At 49.6% G+C, this 26,411-nt stretch overlaps 1 protein-coding gene across 1 annotated transcript in view; it reads right to left on the bottom strand.

The window, feature by feature from the left end:
* Positions 1-26,411, bottom strand: part of Shb (SH2 domain containing adaptor protein B) — a 122,052-nt gene that overhangs the window by 33,976 nt on the left and 61,665 nt on the right. The window contains exon 3 of the mRNA XM_041667816.1: positions 11,283-11,498. Within this exon, the coding sequence (XP_041523750.1) occupies positions 11,283-11,498 (216 nt within the window). The remainder of the gene's footprint in view (positions 1-11,282; positions 11,499-26,411) is intronic.

Genomic DNA, 26,411 nt, shown 5'->3' with positions numbered 1-26,411 from the left:
CCACGAGTTGTTCAAATGACAGAACTTAATGAGTCCCACCGATAGGCAATTAAAGAGCAAGTTGGAATCCTGCAGGAGGGAGGGCCACTCGGGGTTGTGTAGAACGAGGAGGTGCTGAACATCTGACTTCAGTCCCCAGGCTGCAGACTAGTCCTGGTGGCAGGAGAAGGGTGACCCAGACAGTGTCCTCAGGGTCAGCAAGTCGGCACCTTCGCTTGGCCCTAGATGTCTACCCCAGAGTTGTGTTTAGGGGACGGAGCTCATTATTCAAGGGCTCCCATTTGTTTTACTGGACTTTCTAGATAGTCTCAAAGCTGGTGCTCCCTCTCTAATAACCTCCATAGTGCTCCTGCTACGGTGTGCTCCTGGCAAGCATGGATGTGTGCGGAACAGCAAGGATGAGCCCAGGACTCCGCGTCCACAGGACCAGGCTTACCCCAATCTGTCTTTCCTTCTTCACGAGAACAGCCAAGGTCTAGGTGGATGGAAGCTGTGGTTTCCCTCACTCGGTCGCTGCTCCATCTGAGTGGTATATAGAGGCTTCCCACGACTGGCTAGCCTCTCCCTGTGGTAGTGTGTCTGCTGCTCCAGGGACATACAGTCACTCTGCCCAGCACCTGGGAAGGTTTCCCTTCAGCTCTCTCCAGTCCCCTGTCAGCTCAGTTTACTCTATAGCCCAGCCTGGAGAGGATCTTAGAAAAAAGCATGAGCTGTTACAGTTTAGCAGTAGAGTTCTTGCCTAGCACACACAAGGTCATGGGTTACATCCCCAACACTAATAAAATGATGGGGAGGGGGTGTTGTTGCTTCAGTGTTGTCTCCTTTCTGTCCACTGTTCAGAGCAGACCTCAGCCACCACAGCACAGCCCCTTCACTGGTTCCCCAGTGGCCTGGGTTCAAAGGCAAAACCTCCTCATCCTACTTAGTGCTCAAAGTCCTTAGTAAGTTGGAGGCTGCCCGACCTTCTTCACCTGATGCTCTAGTCTAAGCTGGTTGGTCCCTAACATCACCTGCCACCTGCCTTCTGCTGTGTCTCTGTCTAGCCTTAGCCTTCAGAAGGTCTTTCTTTATTATGCTACAAAAAATTCTAGCTATTCCACTAAGTATAGCCTGAAGGTTTTACCCGCTAGAGTGGCTTTGCCCTAGGCCCCCAGGCAGAATTCCTTTAGCCCTGAAGTGCTCCGCCCAGGTCAGCATCTGCCTATTTCAGCAAAGAATGCAGCCATTTCCACAGAACCAGATGGATTCAGCCCAGTCCCTTTCTGCCCTGCAGCTGGCTCCAGGGAATGGCCCACAGACTAAAGCAAGGCTAGGGAGGAGCAGCAGCTCTGCATCCCAACTTGAGAGTCAGGGACACCTGGCTTTCATCCCCCCCCCCCCCCCCCCCCCCCGGCACCATTCCGTACTGTGATACTAGGAGTATTTCTAAACTTCTCTAAGCTCAGCATCCACATCTACCAACCAGGGCTGATAACAACGTGGTAAGTAGGGGCAGGCTGTGGAAATGGTTCAGGCAGGTCCTTTATCAGTGGCTGACACCTCTCCACAGTCACACTCACGAGGGGTGTGTGGATGTATATGTGTGTTTTCATATAGTTACAAAGACAGTGTCCTGTATCAGAACTGGCTTCTTCAGAGTCTTTGTACTGTTTACCGCTAACTCTCCAGTGCCCAGAACAGGACCTGGTATACAGGTGATAATCAATACCTATTGAATGAGAAGTCTCCGCCTAGCTCTGCAGGGCCATCCCGTCTCCATTCATCCCTGCAGGCTGCACTCTCTCTGTGTCAGCGGGTTCTGGGCATTGAGGTCAGAACTTCAGGCTTGGAGGCAATGCCCTTAACCACCAAACCACCTTGCCAGTCTCAACCAAGTTCTTTTAGAACCCTCTTGAAAATGATTTCATTTTGTATTTAGTACTTCTACAGAAGATCTGAGAACACATTCTCTCTAATGACCACAGACAATCTGAGATTGGTGCCACTGTGCCCTTGTTATAAACAAGGCCTGTGTGGCCAGAGAACTTGGCCCAGCTAACGAGGCAGGCTGCCATGCTAGGCTCCTGGCTGGGCCATCCTCCAACCTAGTGTTACTCCTTGTGGGGTTGGCACTGCCCTGCTGGTCAGTCTGCAGCCTCTGGCTCTCCATTTTCTAGCATAGGACTGAGCCTCCTGCAGCAGAGACTGCAAGGCCAAAGAGGAAGCAGACAGTGTGCAGAGACTCCAGCTGCCACAGGTCCCGAGTCCCCACAGATAAACCAGAATTGAGGTACAGCCCTCTCTGTAAACCTTTGGGATACACAGGCGGGGCTGGCACTGCTCTGAGTCTGCACTTGTTCTCTGACGCCCTGCTACTCTGAAAGAGACAAGGTGCCCAGGAGGCTCTTTTGTGCAGCGCTCTGAATCCAACCCTGAATGCAGGGAGCCAGGTGGATGTCGACATGGTGAGGAGGGAGACTGCACACTGGTTTCGGAGCTGGAGTGGGCTACCTACCCCGGGGCTATGAACATCTGCACAATACACTCAATCAACACTCGTGAACAACTGAACTTCCCTTCTGTACTAGCAGGCCTCTGCGGCCAGTGTTCCAAACCTGCATCCTACATTATGTCACTGACCCTACCAACACACACGCAGATACCCGAGGACCCCAGTTTACAGATAAGGAGACAGAGATCCCTCTTCCCACCCTCCCGCGCTGGTGAGTCTGTTCACCCCTCCCCTCGGCCCTCCCTCTAGGAAGGCTATACGGAGGGCGGCCTCACAAAGGTTTGCATCTCCAGGATCATGAAGAGGTCTCTGAGTTCACCTTGAGGACACACACAGGCCCTGGGCACTACGGTCACCTTCATAGGACGTGCAAGACAGGGCTGGTGATTCTGAGAGAACACCGCCATCACACAGCTGTGCCTGGCCTGGGAAGGTAGACACAGGACAGCCAAAGGGGCTCACCTCTGTCCTCTGATTCGTGATTGTTCCCCCCAAAGAAAACACGGACACCAGAGCTGAGTGCTGGCTGTGGAAGACCTAGATAGGACTAAGGAAGCACCAAGGCCTCCTCCGCTGAGAGAAGCCATCTTCTCCATCACAATTCTTTCCACAGGTAAGAAATATGGGGCTAGAAATGGGACCTACTCCTCCAGTTAACCAGCCCTGAACGTGGGCTTGAAGCAAGGTCTCCTCCATCTTAGCCTTAGCAACTTCAGCACAATCTCCTTAGGGTACAACAGGTCTCAAGAATCCACAGTAGTAATGACAGGGATGACAACCTCCACCACCTACCGAGCCCCAACCTTAGTGCCTAATGTCACCCTCATTCTACCGATGAGGAAACACAGACAGACTTGTCACTGATAGCAAATGGCAGCTTTAAATGCAGATTCCTTCCTGAGCTCAGGGCTGGGCTCACCTGTCTGTCACCTGTTACTGGGAACTGCTCAAGGCTAAGGGCCTGTGATTTGTAACCTTTTCATCTGCAGACACTCACAAGACTCCAGGAGCCTGGGGAAAGTGATTATCCCTCCATCTGCAAGCCCAGGGAGAGCTGCCTAGCACAGGCTAGCCCTTGAGGAAGTCAGTCCACAAACCCAAGCTTCAGCCCTGTGTATGTTTGTGCCACTGCCCACTGCAGACAATGAGGGTGCGAGAGGGAAGATAAGCCAGTGGTCGCAGCTCTCACAAGGCTGCTGGCAGTGGCTTCCTCCTCAGACAGGAAGGGCACACTTTCAGTTTCTCAGAGGGAATTCAGTCATAGAAGAAAGGAAAGAGGTCAGGCAGGTCAGCAGCCACACAAAAGTGTCCTCCTACTCAAGACTGGCCTCATGTGGCTAAGACACAGGTGTCCAGCACCCAAGAGGGACAAAAACACCAAGAACCTGCAGGCACACAGCCAATAGCGGAGCCTAGCCTGGGACAGCGTCTGGGACTTGCGTGACCAGGCCTGACTCAGCAATGTCACAAACATCCCAGCACTCAGTGGGCACCAGGCATGGGTTGGGTGGGGACCCAGCGGTGCACAAGGCTCCTCACTGGCCTCCACACGGGAAAAGAAGGCATTTGTGGGAGCGTTTCTAACAGCACAATTAATAGAGGACTCAAAGCTATGACATGCTGGTGCCTTTGTTTTCACTTTTTTAAAATATTACTAAATGAACTCATTAATGCATCAGATACAAAACCCAACCAGAGAAACCTGTCTTCAGTAACATTTCAAGTGAGGGATCCCACAGCTCTCACTGAACCCCACCCCTCGGTAGACCTGTTGTTCACGCACATGTTAAACATTAATTTTGGCTGTTACTCATTACACAGCAAAAAGTTCCCCAAACAAACACAATTATTAATTTCCTCATAGGCCCAGGGCATTCTGGGAGGTCATGAAGGAAGCTGGAGGCTTTCTGGGACTGAGGGATGCCTGTTGTGTGGCAGCCTGTGACCAGGTCTGAGACTCCCTGTGGGAGACCCTGCAGACTCTGGGCCCTCGAGGAGACACAAGGAGCAGCAAGTGTGAGCAGGGCACAAAGCACACAGCCCCAGAGCACCATCTTCAGGGTATGTGCACCGTTGGGGGCAGGGACTAGCACTAAGACAAGAGAGCAAGTGGAGCAATTGCTTCTACCCCAGGAACCGCCCAAGCTACCCTATACCAGGTTCACATACACCTTTTCGAGGGGAAGCCAGTGTGACGGTGGCGAGGGTAAGCACTGTTCCTTCAGATAACCCAAGCTCACTGCCATGTGACTGCAGCTAAGCTGCTCCCTCCCTCTGAGCTCCAGTGCCGCCCTTCATGTTAAGACAGGGAAACAATGCCCATCCGGCAGGGCTTTATAGAGTTACTCTAAAGTGGGTTTGTAATTGCTGCTCAATAAAAGCTGGCTTCCTATGCACTCCTCCCTGCCCATTCACCATACCAGGGTTCCTTTAAGTCAGCCACTAAGCTGGCTCTGATGACTCAGAACTGTGTAGGAAACAGCCATACCTAAAACGTCACTCTCCCGTTCTCTGTCCTTTCCGACACCCTTCCTAATGTTGAGAAGGGGTAACTGTGGAGCGCTGACACAGCATGAGCATCCATGGGACCAGGGTGACAAGGGTGTATGTACCTGGCTGTTCCAGAATGTGACAGGAGGCCCAGCCCGACCCGGGATGATGAGATGGGACTGTCATGTCAGGGGAGACTTCCTGGACTTCCACCGGTTAACCTGAGAAGAGCTGTGATGCCCCTCCCTGGCTTCCTCAGCCCCACTTCTAAGCACAGGGTGTAATCAGTTAACTGGAGGTCTCCACATGGGGTCCCCTGGGGAACTTGTCAGGGATCATGGGTGCAGTGACACTTTCTACAGCGGCTTACTTGCAACTCAAGTTCAAAACTCCTAATCTAGTCCGGATTTATCCCATGTTTTTTCAGACCTAGGCCAGCTGGCCTTGGTGAGATCCCAATAGAACATCCCCATTGTCTTAGTGTGTGGGTGCACCCCTCGTGGTCCTGAGTTCCTTGCTCGTGCTCCGTCTCCTTCTGCTCCTGATTTGGACCTTGAGATTTCTGTCCGGTGCTCCCGTGTGGGTCTCTGTCTCTGTCTCCTTTCATCGCCTGATGCGGTTAATATTCCTGAGGATGCCTATGTGTTTGTCTTGAACATAGCGGACAATGAGGAATACTGAGAATTCAAGAACAATTGCAGTGGGTTTTTGATCCTACTGCACGTACTGGCTTTGTGGGAGCCTAGGCAGTTTGGATGCTCACCTTACGAGACCTGGATAGAGGTGGGCAGTCCTTGGGCTTCCCACAGGTCAGGGAACCCTGATTGCTCTTCGAGCAGATGAGGGAGGGGGAATTGATTGGGGGAGGGGGAGGGAAATGGGAAGCGGTTGTGGGGACGAGGCAGAAATCCTTAATAAATAAATAAATTTAAAAAAAAATATATTATAAATAAAAATATTTGAAAACAAAAAAAAAAAAAAAAAAAAAAAACAAAACTCCTAATCTAGGAAGAGCAAGCACATCACTTCTAGAACGGGGTGAACAAGGAGTGAGGGCTGGGTAGTGGCAGCTGACACGGAGTGGAGTGCCAGGGTCCCCACTGAAGAACTGCTTTCCAGGCCTCCCGGCCACCACGGCTGCTAAGAGCCTCTTCATGCAGCACTGTTTCTATAGTAAGCTTTATTTAATTCAGCAAGCCCCTCCTGAACTCCAGAAATAAACCTCAAAGGCACAACCCTTTAGTGTTCACAAAGTCTTTTCTTTTGCTTTCTAGAGATTATTTATTTATGATGTTTACAGTGTCTGTCTACTATTTGCCTACATGCCAGAAGAAGGCTTCAGATTTTATTATATATACATGATTCTGAGTCACCATGAGGTTGCTGGGAACTGAACTCAGGTCCTCTGGAAAAGCAGTCGATGCTCTTAGCTTCTGAGTCATCTCTCCAGCCCTCTTTTTGTTTTTCTTTTTTGCCTCCTTGAGACAGGGTTTCTCTGCCCTGGAACTCACTCTGCAGACCAGGCTGGTCTTCAACTTAAGAGATCTCCCTGCCTCTGCCTCCCGAGTACTGGGATTAAAGGTGTGCACCACCTCCGCCTGACTGACACATGTCTTTTTATCCAGAGATTTTCCTCGATCATTAGAAGCTCATGTTGTACGATCTGTGACCATCATCTCTCTTTAGATGAGAATTCTGAGGGTCAGGGAGATGAGCATCCTGCCTGGGGGCTAAGTTGATGAATGGCTGAGCTGTCAAGCAAACATGGGACTGTCTGACTCCTGCCCACCGATCTTAATGGATGAGACACACTGTCCTCAACTTTGAAAGGCAGATCAACATGCCCAGGAGATGATATTGGGCACAGACAAGGGCCTCAAGTAATGGCTGAGAGATAAGCCCATCTGAGCATGTTCTGTTTTCTATTTCTGCCTCTGGCAGAACCCAGGACACTGAAGAGAGACAACCTTGAGATGGTGAGTGGCAGAAGAAGCAACTGTCTCTCCAAGGCCCACAGGCCCCCTCTCAAGGCTTACACCCCTGGTCCTTCTGCTGGAATGCACACCATCAAGTGCTCTGATTATCTCAGACCCAACTGGCACATCTCCCACATATCCAGGTGGCCTGACTGACTACACCACAAGGTGGTTTGTGGTTCTCTTCCCCTCTGCCTCAGTTTCTCCATGACAAGACTGTACAGTATGCAGGGCCCTCCTTATGCTAGAAGGAGAAATTCTAGCTTGGAGTTGTCTTAGTACCTCATACTGGCATGTGAGGCAGGAGCTGCAGCAGGTGCAGGTCCCAAACATCAGTTATGTGATAGTGTAGGAGGTTCTTCTGTTTGAGTGTTGCTTTCATTGGTTAAATAAAGAGACTGCCTTGGCCTTTGGATAGGGAAGCCTTAAGTGGGCAGAGTAGACAGAACAGAATGCTGGGAAGAAGGGAAGTGTGGCAGACACCATTGATTCTCCTGCCCAAGCCGGATACTGGTTGGACTCATGCTGGCACAGTCAAGTGGTGATACACATTAATGGAAATGGGTTAATCAAGATGTGAGAGTTAGCCAATGGACCAGGCAGTAACTTAATACAATTTTGGTGTGGTTATTTTGGGGGTTAAGCTCCTCCTACTACAATGTGACAGAGGGGAGGCTCAGGTATAGGCTCTGCAGTTAAGACTTGGTTTTGTTACTGCCCAGGCAGGAGTCCATCTGTCCCATACCTAAAAGAAGGAAACTAAGCGTGCAGAGGGTAGCCACAAGGACACAATGAGACAAGCATAAGAAAGGCATGTGGTGAGCCCACACTTTCCAGAAGGGAGGCTTCAGCAGGGCTGCTGGGATCCTTTGCCAGTGAGGCAGTTCTGGGGAGGTAAAATCCTTCCAGATCTCTGACAGTAGCAAATGCCTGCCACCCAACATGATGCTTCCATGTCCCCAGTCTTTGGTCACAGGCCAAGTTCTGTGCAGAACCTGTTCACCTTGCAGTCACATCAACCTTCACTACCTCAGTAAGCTCAAAAAGAAGGGTGTACCAAGGGTTAAGCTAAAGAACTGGGGAGATTTCTTGTCTAACTCCCCAAGTCCTTATCCTTAACAAAATGTGCGCTGCAAAGTCCTGAGCAAAGGTAAGACTGTCCTTCCAGGGAGCTAGGACTACCTCATCCTCTCACAATATCCTCCTCCCAGATGTAGAGCGACCACAGAATCGTCCTGTGAACTAAGGTCCCAGTGAGACATGGACAAGAGGGTCTGTCTCTCTCTGTCTCTGTCTCTGTCTCTCTCTCTCTCTCTCACACACACACACACACAGCATGCTAGATCTTGACTGAAAAGGGCCTCTTGTCACCAGCTCAGGGCAGGACAGCATCCTGCAGGCTATACAGCACCTGCTCTACAGACTGAGACCTGTGGTCTCCCTGCCTACTCTCACGGCATGCTGGGGCTCCAGGGTAACAGGCATGGGCTCAGAACTGCCTACTGTCCACAGTACTGCTGCAAAGTGAGTCTGTGCCACCCACCTTTCTCACTGCAGCTGCTACAGCAGCCTCTGAGGCTGGAAAGTCCATCCACACGGTCAAGCTCCCCCCAAGCGCCTACCTCCCCCTTCCAGGGCCCAGTTCTATGCCTTTCCGGACTTTAAAAGCATGGAAAAGGCCCCCACTCAGGTTTCCCCAATCAGCCTGAGCAGGCAGAGTCACAAAAACAGAGCAGGAAAGAGAGGAAGAGGCAGCTGTGCTCAGCAAACTTCATCTTCCACAGCTGTTCCTAAGAGCACTGCCAGTTCCTGAACACTCCAGGAACTCACTTGCATGTGCATACCTATTCATGCACGCCCCATGTGCATGCACACTCAGGTAACATTTAGCAGCCACTCAATAGGAAACTCTGCCCTTCATTCCAAGAAGCCACACGTGAAGGCTGGCAAATGGGACCATGATGACACTCAGCAATCCAATCAAGTTGCTGTAAAGCATCATCTTTACCTAAGGAGTGGCCTGCTGGCCTCTACCCACTGCTGCGTGGGGACAGACTGAAGCTTGCTCAGTGTCCTCCAGCCCAGGAGTGATGCATCCACCTCCCCTTTCAACCCAGGAAATGAGTAGGGAGCTCAAAGCTGTCTGGGATGAGCATAGCCAGCATCTGCTCTGGAGTGGGGCATGTGAAGCCAAGACACTTGATGAGAGAAGGCAGGACAAGAATGTGAGCGGCAGTGGCACCAGAGATAACAAATCAGTGACTCGAACCAAGGCCAGAATGGATGCTGTGGGTCTTTCTGTCAGCTAGTTCTATCTGAGGCCTTTTTGAGAACAACTACAGGTACAGAAGTTCTAAAACTTCTTCCGAGCATGAGTGGGCAGGTTCCAGACAGACAGCCTTCTGAGAGATGATGTCCTCCCGGTTAAGTGTATCTCACTCGTACTTCTACACAGATGACCTAGTGGTGTGAATCTGGTACAACATATTCCAACTGTGTAAGTCTGGTATAAGGTCCAAACTTAAATGATGCCTGTCTGTTGTGTGTGTGTGTGTGTCTGTGTGTGTGCGTGCGCACTTGGTTATACGTGTGCATGTACCAAGGTATATACGTGGAGATCAGAGGGTAACTGTCAAGAATTCTTGTTTTCCATCATGTGGGTTCCAGGGTTTGAACTGTGGTCAACAGGCTTGGTGGCAAACACCATTACTTACTCACCGAGCCATCTCAGTGGCCCCAGATGTGAGATTTCTGAGCAGCTCATAGGCAATGCCAACACTGCTGGTCAGAGACCATGCTAGAGAGTCAAGTGTCAGACTAGACGAGAGCATCACAAGCAACAAGAGTCCTCCAGGCCCCCATGGGGATCTAGGATGAGACAGGGGAACCCTAGCACCTGTCTGTGGTGCTGACTCATGCTTGGACATAAGGTATCTGGGACAGCTGACACTTGCCCTCTTTCCGCCCTTCAATCAAGTCAGTATTTGCAATGAGCTATGGACGGCACAAACTCCTCCCACTCTTGTTGGAGCCTACCCCCTTGGGTTACCTTACGTCTACAGAAACAACTCTGTGATGGTGTGAAAAGACTCACAGCCTAGAGAGCAGGCAAGGGTATCTGTAGCAGGCATGGCTAGGTACCAGGGTGGTGCTCACAGAGACAAGGCTATTTGAGCAGGGTACTGGGAGGTCAGGCTCTTTCCAGGTAGGCTGTGATGCACATTTCAGGAGGAGTACTGGGGTGTGTGCAGGGCATGTCATATATCCTGGGAACAACGTAGGGCACATGCTGAGGTGTCTAGAACATCACCCGAGGGGCCTACGAAGGGAAACAGAGTCTAGTTGTGCATAAGAAAGAACATTAAATAAAACTCTTGAGGCTGGAGAGATGGCTCAATGGTTAAGAACATTGCCTGCTCTTCCAAAGGTTCTGAGTTCAATTCCCAGCAACCACACAGTGGCTCACAACCATCTGTAATGGGGTCTGGTGCCGCCTTCTGGCCTGCAGACATACACACAGACAGAATATTGTATACATAATAAGTAAATATTTAAATAAATAAATAAATAAAGCTCTCCTATGACTTCACTGTGGGATTGGATCAGTCTCCCCGTGCCCCTCTTTTTGTGTCTAAACTCTTACGTGCAGTTAAGTGGCTTGGCATCTGGCTTTCACGTTTTAATCTTACATAGAAGCATTGCCCTTGGTTGTTATCAGCTCACTCCGAACCTCACTTACTCTTGACTGTGCAATATTCCACCACATGGATGCACAAAATTCCTCTAAACAACGCTTGTGCCAGTCATCCCAGGGGCCCCGACTTCTCATGAGCATAAACTGTCTTTTCTCAACTTCAGACCATCAGGGTGAGCATAAAGTCTCAGGAGTGGGCCTGAAACCAAAGAGTGTGAGCAGGGGTTTCTGACTTGTGACATGTGGCCATACCACGTTGTAGAAAGGCTGTAGTGGGGTCACTTTGATTCTGGGAGGCTAAGTGAGGAGGGCTCAAGTCACAACTACAGGTGAGAAACACAGCAGCCCCTGAAGCCATGAGGGAGCAGATGAGACACAAGGGACTCCATGAGGCCCAGGGGATCAGCCCTGCCAGTGGGGAGACTGGACTGGAAACCTACAATGCCAGCCTGTCCTCTTTTCCCTCAGGAACCTTTATCATCTTTGCAGGGCCACTGGGCACTAGGAAAAAGAACAGCCCAATTCAACTGGTGTTAGCCTGGTCAGACTGGACCTGCTTGTATTTTGTTTACTTCAGCTGGTGCTGAGCCTTCTTCAGCGACTGCCTTCCAAGCAGGGCCATTGCTCCTACCTGCCAGGGCGGGGATGGTGACCCGGTTCCACTCCCAAGGCTGGTCGTACTCGTCGGCGGGCCTGTCATCATCCTGGGGTAGCTTGCTCTCCCGCAGCCGAAGGCTCACAGTGCTCTCCGAGTCTGAGTCCACACTCTGGCCTTCAGGTTCATAAGGGGTGTCATATAACTGGATGCCTTTGTGTTGGGACCGGACACTCTCCTGCCTCTGGAATTCTGCAGGCGAAAAGGGAAGAAGCAGAGATGTCACAGACGTGTAGTTCCCAACCAAGGACCAGGTCTGATGTCAGAGCTGCCAGCCAGAGAGGTGGGGCTGGCAGAAATGATCCCTTTCTATTTCTGGCTGCCCTGCACTGAGAAAGTGCCTTCCCAGCTCTCTGGGAGCGGACCTGCTTCCCAGGACCAGAACTGACAACCTGACAGCAGCTCTCTCCACTGTCTTCTCCGTCTTCAAGAACAGGAGCCAGTTGTGAGCGGGAAACGACAAGTACCATCTGGGGCTCCGTCCAGCCCTCTTGCCTGACAGTTTCACCATTGAGCCTTTCAATCCTGTTCCCACAGAGCCACATGGGGGCAATGACCCTCCTGTGCCCACCCAGCTCATAGATAAAAGAGCCAACACGTAAAGATTTTCCTGGAGAGGACCTGGCCAGGCTACTCTTCAAGCCTGTGAAGCTGAGTGATGCCTCCCTGCAATTTTACACCCCAGAGTCTGCCCATCTGACTATGTTGGGGAACAAGAGGCGGCTTCTTCTGGGGGAGTGACATGGATGACCTGACTAGTCACCCCTGACAGCCAGCACACACATTTCAGTTCTTATTCAGAAAAGAGAACAGAGCTACCATGATGTTGCTGGACTCGGAACTCAGGCCTTCTTGGCCAAGCAAAGAAACTTGATTGGCTTCCAGATCACGAGCACCTGCCATTTTTGCAGCACCTTTGCTCCTGGGGAGCTGCTATTTCTAGGAGTCAACACACATCACCATGACACTGACCTGAAGATAAGGGAAATGGGACCTGGTGGGGTAGGGCAAGAGAAAGGAACCTGCGTTTGAACTCACAGCTCTTTTTCGTGGAAGCGGAAAAGGACGGCAGCACCTGAGGTAGGAGCAGGCTGAGCCAAGGCCCCATCACGTAAAGAACAAGCTCATAGATTGCTGACTTTTCTTTTTGAAAGTCTTACAATGTAGTCCATAGAACTTTTTTTTTTTTTTGATTTTTGGTTTTTCGAGACAGGGTTTCTCTGTGGTTTTGGAGCCTGTCCTGGAACTAGCTCTTGTAAACCAGGCTGGTCTCGAACTCACAGAGATCCGCCTGCCTCTGCCTCCCGAGTGCTGGGATTAAAGGCGTGCGCCACCACCGCCCGGCTCCATAATACTTCTATTATGTGGTCCAGACTAAACTTGAAGTCATGATTGTACTGCCTCAATCTCCCCAGTGATTGGAGTATAGACAAGGGCCACTGCACTTGGTTCCAATTTTTTTTAATTATAAAACAATATATGTAAAATGTCTCCATTGTGTAGGCATCACCACCACCCATCCCTAAAACTTCCTCATCTTCTCAAACTAGAATTCTGTACCCATTATACGGGGCTCCTCACTTCTTCTCCCCAGCCCTTAGCAAAGTCTATCTCACCTCTCAGTCTGACTACTCTGGCCTGCTACTTCCCGCAAGAGAATCAGATCTGTCCTGCTGAGGCTGGCTCACTCCCCATGGCATTGTTTCCAAGGCAGGGCTGTGTGGCAGAACCTCGCTTGTCTTCAAGGCTAATTAATCCTCATCATGTGAACATCTGCTGTCCCCTTGTGCTGTGGTCCCAGGTTCAAGGAGAGAGTGGCAGAACGGCCGGCTACAAAGGTGTGTGTGGCAAACTTTCCAAACCAGAGGTTGGATGCATGAGACATGGCAGAGGCCACAGCCTGGCAGGACAGCTGCTGGAACACATGTGAATGATGGATGCCTTCCCAATCAAGAGCTGCTTCTGAACTCTGCTCTGCAAGTCAAGGCCACCTCGCCAAGAAAACAACGACCCTCCTCCTGGTGTGATGAAACTGGCCAATGACTGCACACTGCCCTTCAGAACCGCATTAACTCTTGTGCCAGTATTTACCAAAGTCCCACACCGACTTTATGGCTCTGGCTTCCAGAAACTATTATTGAATTTGTTGCTAAATTCATTTTAAAAAGGAAGTTTCTGTAAATATCCCAGAAGCAGTTATCTTGCCCCCAACAGCTACCGATTACAAAGCCTGAAAGAGAAGCAAGCCCACTGCAGAGTGCCCAAGGCTAGCTAGCAAGCCCACTGCAGAGTGCCCAAGGCTAGCTAGCGAGCCCACTGCAGAGTGCCCAAGGCTAGCTAGCGAGCCCACTGCAGAGTGCCCAAGGCTAGCTAGCGAGCCCACTGCAGAGTGCCCAAGGCTAGCTAGCGAGCCCACTGCAGAGTGCCCAAGGCTAGCTAGCGAGCCCACTGCAGAGTGCCCAAGGCTAGCTAGCGAGCCCACTGCAGAGTGCCCAAGGCTAGCTAGCGAGCCCACTGCAGAGTGCCCAAGGCTAGCTAGCGAGCCCACTGCAGAGTGCCCAAGGCTAGCTAGCGAGCCCACTGCAGAGTGCCCAAGGCTAGCTAGCGAGCCCACTGCAGAGTGCCCAAGGCTAGCTAGCGAGCCCACTGCAGAGTGCCCAAGGCTAGCTAGCGAGCCCACTGCAGAGTGCCCAAGGCTAGCTAGCGAGCCCACTGCAGAGTGCCCAAGGCTAGCTAGCGAGTCCACTGCAGAGTGCCCAAGGCTAGCTAGCAAGCCCACTGCAGAGTGCCCAAGGCTAGCTAGCGAGCCCACTGCAGAGTGCCCAAGGCTAGCTAGCGAGCCCACTGCAGAGTGCCCAAGGCTAGCTAGCGAGCCCACTGCAGAGTGCCCAAGGCTAGCTAGCGAGCCCACTGCAGAGTGCCCAAGGCTAGCTAGCAAGTCCACTGCAGAGTGCCCAAGGCTAGCTAGCAAGCCCACTGCAGAGTGCCCAAGGCTAGCTAGCAAGCCCACTGAAGAGTGCCCAAGGCTAGCTAGCAAGCCCACTGCAGAGTGCCCAAGGCTAGCTAGCAAGCCCACTGCAGAGTGCCCAAGGCTAGCTAGCGAGTGCTGGAGAGCTGGTGGTGACACAGGCACAAACAACAACTTTCGTTCTCACCGGGCTGTGGTGGGTCTTTAATCCCAGCACCTGGGAGGCAGAGACAGGAGCATCTCTGTCAGTAGGCCAAACTGGTCTACAGAGCGAGTTCCAGGACTGGCTCCATAGCTATTGGGAAATCCTTTTCGGGGGGGGGGGGGGGACCTTTCATTTTCTAGAAAGGGAGAGAATGAACAGGGAGACCCCTGTGGCTTGCAAGCCATGTAAATGTATCTCCCAAGAGATGTCCCCATGCTTTGGTAAATGTGGCTTTTCTTGATTTCCGTGGTACCATGCTTCCCTTTGTCACGCAGAGAAGAAAGAACTGAGAGAGAAGAACACCGATTGTAAAGCACCATGAGCAACTTCACCAATCACTTCCTGAGGCCAAATACCCAGGCTACTCACTGCTTTGAAGGGGTCCCTGACATCTCCCTATTTGTTCTGAGGAGGACACAGATCCTGGGGACGCTGGGACTCAGCTGATAAAGCTGACCTGGGAGAACCTCCCTCTTCTTCACTCTGGCATGGCCCGTCACTCTAAGGCACTGGTTCTCAACCTTCCTAACGCTGGTAACCCTTTAATACAGGTGCACATATATTGCCATGACCTCAACCATAAAATGATTTTTGTTGCTACTTCCTAACTGCAATTTTGCTCCTGTTATGAGTCATAATGAATACCTCTGTTTTCCAATGGTCTTAGGTGACCCCCGTGAAAGAGTTGTCTAACCACCCCCGCCTCAAAGGGGTCAAGACCCACAGTTTGAGAATCAGGGCTCTAAGGGCATAAAGCATCTCACAGGTACGCTTTTGTGGGGACCACTGTGTTCTGCCCCCCAGAAACCAATGCAGACACTCAAGTGAATGGGAGAGGAGATGAACAAGAACTGACAGAGAGCCTGACACCATTCCATACCCTCGATTCCCGTTAATTTGTTAAAATCCCAGACACCAGTGACGACATGCCTGGAAATGCCACCTGCATACAGCTTCGTGTCAAGCAACACTGAGAAGAAACAGGCATACTATATCCACAGCCGTCTAAAAGAAAAATGTGCTGAGAAAAGATTAGCTATTCAATCAGAAGGACCTGCATGACACCTCTCATGCAGGATTGATTGTTCTTTGAGAAATCTGGGTCTGTAATGGCAGCTTAGGCTGTCGGGATGCCATTGTAGCCATTAAAACCAGCTTCCCTCTGTATTAAAGGATAGATTTAAATTTTAATTAGGGCTCAACAATAGGGAATAGTTAAGTAAATTATGGCATGTTAACTGGGTGGAATATTAAGCAGCCATTAAAATGATAAATAGGAAGATAATGTAGCTACACGGGAACACGGTTGAGCTAAAAAATAAAATACAGAAATGTTTGTGTGTTGAGAACCAAAGAATATAACTGAATTTCCTAAACAATTTTGGCAAGGTGAACACCTGCAAAGGGAATTCTGCTCCCTGCTTAGGAATTGCTCAAAACCAACATGGCACATTTTACCCCTAACATCTAAACTGAGATGACAGCAGTGTCCCAAGTACAGACATGGAATAAAGAGCTGAGAACCTATAAAGAAAGGCAAACTGCTGCTACAGAGAGGAAGAGACCACTGCTTAATTAGTTTCCAAAGTTGTTGTGAATAATGAATAAAGATGCTAGTAAAGAAAAAGACAGTGATTAAGACAGGAATACGTGACACACTAGGCAGACAGGCTCTCCGCCAGCCCAAGCCCCTGAAAATGAGAGCACAGTGAGCAGCTCCTTTCCCAAGAGGCTGCCAAGAGCACCATAAGTCAAGGGCCACCAGGCCAGGCCACCTGGCAGGACATCCCCTTTATTAACCAGGCCCATTGATGACAGTCCCCAGAGGATCTAATAGGGGAGTTGGTGCCCATATGTTCGAAGCCACAAGTTATCGAGACATCACCATGCACTTCTTAAAGGAAAATGACCTTCAACACTGAGTGGCAGGCTGTGATTTCATGCCTTGTGGGCAGCAAGCAGAAATATTAAATTGACAGTGTGGGGATTTCTCTTGACCTCTGGAGTAGTAAGGTTTTCAAGTAGAACAATGAAAAAACCAGAAACAACAATGAATACATCGTACATTCCACAGAACCAGAGAATGTTAGATCTAGAAGGAACCCTTAAGAATTCACCTGTAGCATTTCCCAGAAGGGCTGGAAAAGCCAGGGTCATAACTGATAATCGAGGAAGAGAGAGAGGCAACCAGACAGGCTGAGCTTGCTACAAACCAGAAGCCTCCTGGAGTGGATGTGTTGAGGGGCTAGATCTGGGATCTGATGAGACACAAGCCACTCTTTGCCCTGTACTTACCAACTCTCTCCCCGTTTTAAAGCAGTTCTAGGCCTGCAAAAAAGCTGAACAGAAGACGGACGGATGTCCCACGTATCCTGCCCCTAACCACACACAGACGCCTCCATTAGCACACCCACACAGTAGCTAGTTGTAGCTGACGAGCCTACTGATGTCACACCATGTGAGGACAGATGTGTAATGGGATGTTCTCCATCGCTGCAGTATGCAAGGCATTTCCACTGACACCGAATTATCTGCCTAGTCTTGGCTCCTTCCTCCAACTTCTGGCACTCTCCTATCTTTCACCATTTCCATAATTTTACCTTTTTCAGAATGACATATGGCGGGAATCAGGCAGTATGCTGACTCCTCGGATCAGCTTCTTTCTCTAAAACACATTTTTATTTCCTTTATGCTTCTTCCCCCTTTGATAGTTCAATTATAGCTGTCTCTTTAAGAAACAGTGTGTGCATGTGCGCGAATGCACACTTTACACAAGTGCAGCTCCCTGCAGAGGACATCAGAGGGTACCGGCCCTCTACAGTTGGAGCTCCAGGCAGTCAGCTGTAAGCCTCTAGATGTGGGTGCTGGGAACTAAGCTCAGGTCCTCTGTGAAAGCTGCAAGTGCTCTTAGCTGTAGAGTCAACTCTCCAGCCCTCTCACTTCTTAGTATTTCAGCAATACTCCACTGTCTTAGGTGTTCTAGGAGTCCATCCAGATACCTACTAAAGGATATTTGGTGTAGAAGGTTCTTATGTTCATGTGTTGCCTTCACTGGTTAATGAGTGAAGAAACTGCTTTGGGCCTGATAGTGCAGAATTGAATGCTGGGAAGAAGAAAAGAGTGAGAGATGCCATGGATCTGCCTGAGATGGACCGGATGCTGGTTAGAATCTTGCCATTAAGCCAGTAACGTGGCGATACACAGATTAATAGAAATGGGTTAAATTAAGATTTAAGAATTAGCCAATAAGAAACTAGACCTAATGGGCCAAGCAATGTTTTAATGAATACAGTTTCTGTGTGGCTGTAAGCTAGCCAGGTGGCAGGGAATAACAAAGGGGCTCTCCTTACAACAGATATTTTGCCTGTTTCGGGGCTTTGGCAATTACAAATAAAGTTTTAAATATTCTTGTGCAACTTCTCTGGGTAAGTACTGGGTAATATTGATTTACAGACTGTAAGAGAATATGTTTACTTTTGGGGAAAGCTGTCAAGCTATCTTCCAAAGTAGCTGAAGAATTTTGTACTATCACCCAAACTTCTGTTGCATACATTTTCCTTTTTGCTTAGACGCTACTGAGGGGTGGAAGAAGCCAAGGTCATAGAGACAATCAAAGAAGGGAGGGAGAAGGGGGAGCGTGCCTAGGACAGGTCAAGCTGGGTGCAGGCAGGAACTGCGAGGAAACAGTTTAAATCTTGGTATGTAACTGATATGGGACACCCTTCTGTATGCTGTGAATATATTTCATCACCATTGGTTAATAATGGAGTTGCTTTGGCCCGTGACAGGGCAGAATATAGCTAGGTGGGATATCCACAGGTATAAGGAAAAAAGAAGGCGCAGTCAAGGAAACACCAGCAGCTGCGAAGGAAGCAAGATGTGAGGTAATGCCACAGCCATGTGGCAATACATAGATTAATAGAGATGTGTTAATTTAAGTTATAGGAGCTAGTTAATAATAAGCCTGAGCTAATAGGCCAAACAGTTTTTAATTATTAATAACCCTCAGAGTGGGTTATTTGGGAACTGATGAGTGGAAGAGAAACCTCCAGTTACATGTAACCTCAGCAGCTATGTTAACTTGGGTGATGAGTTTTGCTCATCTTTTCTATATAAGTTTTGATTTGTAGTAAAGTCTTAATATATACACTTCTTTCCAATACAGGCAGCCTTTAATCTGGGAATTGAAAGTAGACATATCTACAATAAAAAAAATATATACTTCATGAAAAAATAACTCGTCAGAGAACTAAAATAAAAATAATTATTGTGTGTGTGTGTGGGGGGGGGGAAGACAAGGTTTCATTACATAGCCCCGTCAGGCCTGGATCTCAAGAGATCCACGTACCTCTACCTCCGAAGTGCTGTGGTTAATGCCATACACCATCACGCCTGATCTAAAGTAAATGTTTTCACGACCTTCTCCAAACCTATCAGGAATCTTTTCCCTACAAAAGATTAAGGAGCTTCTTCATTTTGGAGCTCCTATCTCAGGTGAGTCCTTACTTCTCCAGCACCCACCTATCCTCAGTGTCACTCATTTTCTCTAGACTCCCAATACGAAAGAAGATGGTGGCCCTCAACAAGGGAGGGCCATAGGCCCAATACATAGAGGCATGGCCCAGGTCTCTAGTGAGACTTTATGCTACAACCCACAAACAATGGCACAGCTTTTAGCTGGGACAATCTGTGAGGGTCTTAAATTGAGACCCAAGATCATGCGGAATGTTATGGCAGAGAAATGGACAGAAGATAGAGGAGACAAGGCCAGGGCACTGGAGAGTCTGCAGACATGCAAGGGTAGATGGAGCGTCTGTAGACATGCAAGGGTAGATGAGTTGTACGAAGAAGGTGGAGTAGCTTCTGGGGGCCTTGAGCACTAAGTTCAGCACCAGAGAGAAGACACTGTCCCAGAGCCTCTGGATGAGGTGGGCGGAATGGAGTGGCACAGGTGTGCAAGGTGAGTGAAAGGGAGTGGCACGGGTGTGGAGCAGGCTCCCTGGGAACGGCAGTGCTGGCCCGTTCTGAGAACCTTTTCACCCCGGTCTGAGAACCCACAGCAACTCTCAAGTCACAGAACAGCAAAGCTCAGTAGGGACAGGGTCCTGAGAGTTCTCCACCCCCAGGTCTTGCTGTCACTCTCAGCCTAAGAAACCTGTCCTCTTCCAGAGCACATCAACCAGATGACATCACCAGCATCACCACCATCTGACCACTCTTCCAGGCTGTGCAGCTATGGGGACACCATGCCTGTAGGTGGGGGAGACTTGAGTCTCAGGTTAGGTTAGGAAAGATCGCATGATTAGAACTGTGTAGCTGCTATGGACCAAGCTGGCCCACAAAGAGCCCTCGATGAGAGGAAAACCTTGGGTCTTAGAGTAGGGGAAGGCAACCACTTAGGTTGAAAGATGAAACCACTGCAGACCACTTGGGTTGACAGAGGACTTGCTTCAGCACTTGCTGCCTCGGCTTCCTCCTCACTGTGTGTGAGACTAGTGCACCAGCCTGGGAAAGATGCCATGAGCATAAAGAAGCTACACATGTCGAAGGTGCCTGGCGCAAAGGAAGCACCCTCAGAGCATCACTGTTTCAGTTACATGAGCTTCCTCGAGCCCCACCCGACCCCTTCTCCGAGACTGTCTTTTCCCCCACAGCCTCAGTGATCCGCGTGCTGCAGCTGGACAGGAGAGTCCTCCTACGGGAACTTTAAACCTCTGAACCTGTCTACACAACATTTCAGCAGCTGCTTTCGCAGTCTGGGGTCTGACCCCCCCATGTAGAAGTCAAGCTCTACACTACTGCCATGCATGATCTGAGACAGCCACAAGGAGGTCTCGGCATGTCCAATCACCACAGTGCACGCGTGGGGAATCTGAGGCCTGGAGGCCTGTACTCTTGGACCAGGTTCTTCCTGCCTCTCCAGATGCTTTCTGACATTTCTTTCATCAACTTGTCTTCTTCTCGTCCCTGGGAAGCAGGGCAGGCCTTTGAGGTGTTAAAAGCACATCCAGCACCTCAACCAAGTGAGGTGCTCCATTTGAGTGGCAGGTGGCTGTTCCTAACTAGACACACAGCTGAAACTCAGCCTGGTGCCAGGGTACCACATCAAAGGGATAGACATGCCCTCCTCATCTGAACTGTGTTATACCTGCCAGAGAAAATCCTCTCCCTAACTGAGGCACTTGCCTGGGTGTTTAGAGTTCAGGTGTTCCTTAGAGGCTGTAGGTGACTCAGGGACAGAACCTGGAGACAATCTGATCCTATACCCAGCCCCATGTCCTCCTCCTCTCTATAATTCTAGTTCCCAAGCTGCATAGAGCCAGGAAGCTGAAAACTAATTAAGACCTATTTGACATCTCTTTCATAGGTGGGCACAGAAATACAACCAGCAGAGGCTGGGCTTTGCAGAGCAGGAGGATGGAACCAGAACAGTCCCCGTGTGTCGGCAAGCCTACACTTACTCCTTTGTGTTCATCCCTGGGAAGACAAAACGACTCAGAAGGAAGCCAGGATGAGGTCCAGGTTGTTCCCATTCTTGATTATCTGCCCAGGGACAGGGCATTCTCTTGAGCACCTTGTCTCTGGCCTGAAGTACCGGAGCGTAGACAAAGCCTGTGCACCAACATGCCTCCCTGATTTACAGAGCTCCTTGGTATTCTGTGTCATTTCTGCTCTGTCTCTGAGCTCAGGCCATCAATCTGTATCATTTAGTGACTGCCTTTGGGGCACTCTGTTGCCCTCCCCTGTAGAGAATGAAGGTGAAGGAAAACGGGGGTGGGGGCAGATTTCCGTTTAAAGGGAGTCACTGTTTTAGAAGACAATGCCTTTACATTTTTTAACAAGATTTGTGTGTGTCTGCACATGTGTGTGCATGTTTGCCTACCTTCATGTATGGGTGTATGTGCACGTGTTTGTGGGTAAATACACAGCAGAGGGCATTGCATGCTTTTGAGTTACAAGTACAGGTGTTTGTGGGTAAATACACAGCAGAGGGCATTGCATGCCTTTGAGTTACAAGTACAGGTGTTTGTGGGTAAATACACAGCAGAGGGCACTGCATGCTTTTGAGTTACAAGGTACAGGTGTTTGTGGAATGCCAGGTGTTGCATGGGTACTGGGATCCAAACTCTAGTCCTCATGACTGTGCACCAGCAATTCAACTGGTGAGCCAACACATCTACTTAAAGTCTATTTGCATTCACAGGCAAGTGAGGAGCCTGCCGGCTTTTTTTCTCCAAGCACTCACTGACAAACCCTATTATGCACAACACTGGCCCCTACACCAGAAAAATGTTGAGACAGACTCTTGGTGAACGCATGGTTCAGCAGGAGAATCTAGGCACCACCATCTACCATCGATTGAATTTAATAATGGTTCTTTGCTTCTAGCACCTGCTATTATGCGAGGTACTATCCTTGGAGTTGGGAGCAAAGTTCCTCATCCCAAGACACACAGAGAAGATTAATACATGTACAAAATCTAAAAATTCAAAACCTAAAAACTTTTTGAGTACTGACATGACCTCACAAGTAGAAAACTACACACTGGGCCTCATGTTATAAATATATATGCTGCAGTCAAAATTCGGCATGCTGAAATATCATATGTAACTATCTTTAGGCTATCGCCAGAAGGTGTGTACAACATATATAACTTTCGTGTTTACACCTGGGTACCAATACATGGCTCCAATACGTCCCCAAGTCCAGGACACATCCCAAATCTCAAAACTTTTCAATCACAAGTATTTTCAATACTCAACCTGAATTGCACTGTAAATGCAGAAATGGAGGCTCAGACAGATACAAGACACAAGGTCCAGAGTCAGGTTGGTGGGTTGCCAGCATCCTCAGGCCAACCCTGAGGGTGTGAGCTGAGCCTGTGCTGCAGAAAGGGGCCAGGGCCCAGCAGGGACTCAGTATCTGCAAATGGAGTCAGGCCCAAGTCCATCAGGACTGTCCTGGTGCAGAGGGCATGTGCCTCTGGGGCAATCTTCCATTCTGCTGAGCACAAAGAAGCCTGGCTTCCAGAGGGACCTGGAAGGGCCACTCTCTAAAGTGATAAAGCCATGGTGGGTGGGTTTTAATGGCAGACCAGTCAGAGCTACAGCCCTCACCCTTAGCAGGTCCTCACATGTCCTCAAGGGGGCGCAGAGCCAGCTCTGGAGGAGCCACAGGACCCTCCTGAACTGTCAAGTCTACAGCTTAAACTGTGGAGCAGCAGGGCAGAGTGTGGAAGGCAACCTGCAATTCTACAGTATCGCCACTCTGAGTACTGGGGGCCAGGTCTACTGAGCACAGTACACCCAGCTTCCCTTTTATTCTGACAGCTAGGAGGTGGTAACTCACAGACCTGGCTATTTTGCCATGGCGATGGTGTGAGAAACAGAGAGAGCCTGGTTCCAGAGTTCATGCTCTCAACACTTGGCCATCTGTACCACCCTATCAGTAAGTCAGTGATACCCCCATTCCACTAGGTACAAAAAAGAGCATGAACTGAGGATCACAAGTCTTGGAAGGGCCACGTCCCACTGAGCTGAGTGACTAGGTACGTTACTTTCCTGCTTCACAGTCTATCAGTCATCAGGCAACTGGGACTATCTGGCAAGGCCATAGGCAGGTGCCTACAGGCATCATTAGGATTAGCCTCTGAAGGAAAGGACAGTGTCCTGAGCTGGCGGTTTTACCATTCAGCACTTTCTGGATGCTACACAGGTAGGCAACCCCTGTGGGTCCTCAGTCCTGCAGCTCTATGCTGGAAACCACAAAGTGACAGCAGGCATGGAGGCTTCCTTCCCAGTGCTGCCAGAAACCTCTTCTGGCTGGTGAGCCCATCACCTAACTGAAGCACCCTGCCAGGCTTCCCAGGCACACTGGTCAAACCCCAACTGTCTGTAGGCTCCTTAATCGGTCGCTGCCTCATGCTGAGGGAATGTTGCTGGCGTCATGCCCCATACCTGGTGCAGCTGTCCAGGGGAAGGGACCTGGTGAGACCTGGCAAAAAATCTGCCTAGCCTTCCTCTTGAGAGAGGAGTTAGTCCCTCCCAAACCCTGGCCTTCTGGACAGAGGCAGTGAAGCTGCTGGTCCAGGATCAGCCTGGCTCTCTGCTCATGGGCTGTGTGACCATGTACCCAGTCCTCTGGAGCTGAGATTCCTCTCAGGTGAGACAAAAAAGTTGAGCAGATGATCACTTCGTAGTCCCTCACAACCTCTCAGGGTACCCTGAAGGCTCAATTAGCACTTTCTATTCTCGAGCTGTGGCCTAGCCCAGGAGACCACCAGCCTATCCAGTAAGGATTCTGACCCCACTCAAGAATGATGCCCAGACAAATTTCAACCCAAACCTAGCAGAAAGAACAGGCCTCAGGGAATTCCTTGTTCTCCACAGCTCAGGACAACCTCTGTACTGCTGGGATCTTACAGCCCCCAACTACAGGAGCCTGGCAGGCAATGCTGCCGTGCACACTTACTGGGGAAACGGGAAAATCAGAATGAAAAGGATTTGCCACAGTCACAGGTGAGGTCAGCTCCTGAGTAAGGGTTATTATTCCTTCCCTTTGGTCCTCCAGCTCTGCTGTCACCTCTTGTATTTCTCAGTGTCACAGCACGACAGACCCAGTAAGGAGAAGGGGAACAGGAAGGTGGACTGGAGAGCTAAGAACCTGAAAGCTGATACTGCCCGGGTTAGCTTCCAGTGGGTTCCTTTCACCAAGAGCTCCTACAGACCAGTCCATACACAGCCATACAGTCTGTGGGGTCGGGCGGTGGTGGCGCACGCCTTTAGTCCTGGACAGCTGGTTAGTTACACAGAGGAACCCTGCTTGGAATAAAACAAAAAACCAACCAAACAAAAAAACTATGGGGGAGGGGGAGCACCTGGCAGAAATGAAGTAGAAGAAAGCAAACAGCAGCCCCTCCATGGGGTCTGAAAAAGTGCCCTGCAGAGCTGCAGAGATTCCACACTGAAAAGCCAGTGGAAGCCCAGAGCAGAGGCCTTGGAGACTGAAGCAGGGACAGACTTCTTAAGTTTTATTCACTGCCTCAGTGACCCAGCCTGCAATGACCTTACCCCTGGGGTAAAATGCAAGTTTCTGTTTAATTTTGGACCCAAAGAATTAAAACCTGAGGGATCCAAAGATGAATCCAACAGAGGCAGTGGAATCTTGGCTCCACCCAAGGGACGGGAAGGGGGGGGAATTGGGGGATGGGGTGAAACTGCCTCCAACTTCTAGCAATACAGAAGCTCCCCCTGTGCTTCTGGGGCTGGGTTCAAGTCTAACCCATCTCAACATACACCCACTATACCTAACAGACTCTTCTTCTCCAGATGCTCCAAAAATACTAGCTGAGGGGAAAATATAAACAAACAAGTCTGCTACAAATTCAGAATTTAGCACAGAAAAAAATATTTTTAAAATACTTGTCTACTCTAGAAAAGAAATAGCACAAACAGATTGCTAGAAGGAATATAAACTGAGGATGGCCTTTTCAGAGGTAAACTTGGTAGATTTAACGAGAATTCAACACCACATGGTCCGGAGTTTATTTCTAAAAATATCCAGACCCACAGGCAGAAATAAATGGACTTGTGTGTTCACTGCAGACAGAATGACGGAAGCACCTGCGCACCAGTCACCTGACAGAGTCATCTACAGGAACTAGTGACCCCAGACAAGCTCTGTGACTGGCCAGCGTTTATGGAGAAGACAATGTGCTTGCGCATATGAATACATACAGGTGCCTATTGAGAGCCAGCGAGGAAAGAGTCAAAAGAATGTGTGAATGGGCTGGCGAGAAGCTCAGCAGGTAAAAAGACTGCCACCAAGCCTGACAATCCAGGACCCTCGAGGTAGCAAAAAATCTCCTGCAAGTTGTCCCCCGACCTACATATGTGCACATGCATGTGCCAGTGAGCACACACACACACAAGCACAGACATGCCACACACACCCAAACACATAAATAATAATTTTAAAAGTAAAAAGAATAGCTTTTAAAAATGGCTTTGATTTATTTCTTATTTTTTGTGCATTGGTGTTTTGCTTGCACATATGTCTGTATGAAGGTGTCAGATCACCTGGAACTGGAGTTACAGACAGTTGTGGACTGCCATGTGGGTGCTGGGAACTGAACCCAGGTCCTCTGGAAGAGCAGCCAGTTGGTCTTAAGTGCTGAGTCATCCCGCCAGTCCCTAGATTTTTTTTTTTTTTTTGAGAAGATAGACTATTGGGTTGGGGAAATGGTTAAAGAGCACTCGTTTGCTATGCAAACACGAGGACCTGAATCAGAACCCTCGGCACCCCTGTAAAAACTGTTTGGAACTCTTGCCTTGCTGACAGGTATCCAAGAATCAAGGCAGGAAGGCTTCAGCTTCAGCAACAGACCCTGTCTCAAAGGAGTAAGGAGGAAGACACTGGCGTCTTCTCTGACCACTGCCTGCTCACACACAGAAAGGAGCATACACATTACTGGCCACCCTTGCCAGATCAGACACTCTGCCTTTCCACTCCAGGTCTGAACACTGGCTTTTTTGTACTAGTCACACACATTTCTTTAGACCACCCGCCTCAAGGACTGGGTCTCACTATGTAGCCCAACTGCCTTACAAAGTGCAGTCCTCCTGCCTCAGCTTCTTGATCTAGCAGTCTTCGTTACTGGTTCTACCAACACCTGCTCCTGTCTGAGACAGGCGCTTGCTTTTACTTTAGCCCGGGGGCAGGTGGGATAGCTGCCTGAGACTGTGCATGGGAGCAGGAATTTCCCACATCTGCTTTCATTGTCTACCATGTTCTGCTGTGGTAGGCTCTGGATCAACAGCTAGGGATTATTTCCATACAGTTTCTATTTCATGTGTTTACATGTTCAAAGCTTGAACTGAACTGGTTTGTCTTTACTTAAATCTCAGTTATGATTTTATGCATATGGTTATAT

This window comes from Microtus oregoni, unplaced genomic scaffold, assembly GCF_018167655.1.
Source record: "Microtus oregoni isolate MIOR12 unplaced genomic scaffold, Mior012 000017F_ref0000208, whole genome shotgun sequence".
In the NCBI taxonomy this organism is placed as follows: domain Eukaryota; kingdom Metazoa; phylum Chordata; class Mammalia; order Rodentia; family Cricetidae; genus Microtus; species Microtus oregoni.
The sequence above is the reverse complement of the archived record's forward strand: the minus strand, read 5'-3'. Positions and strand labels throughout refer to the sequence as shown.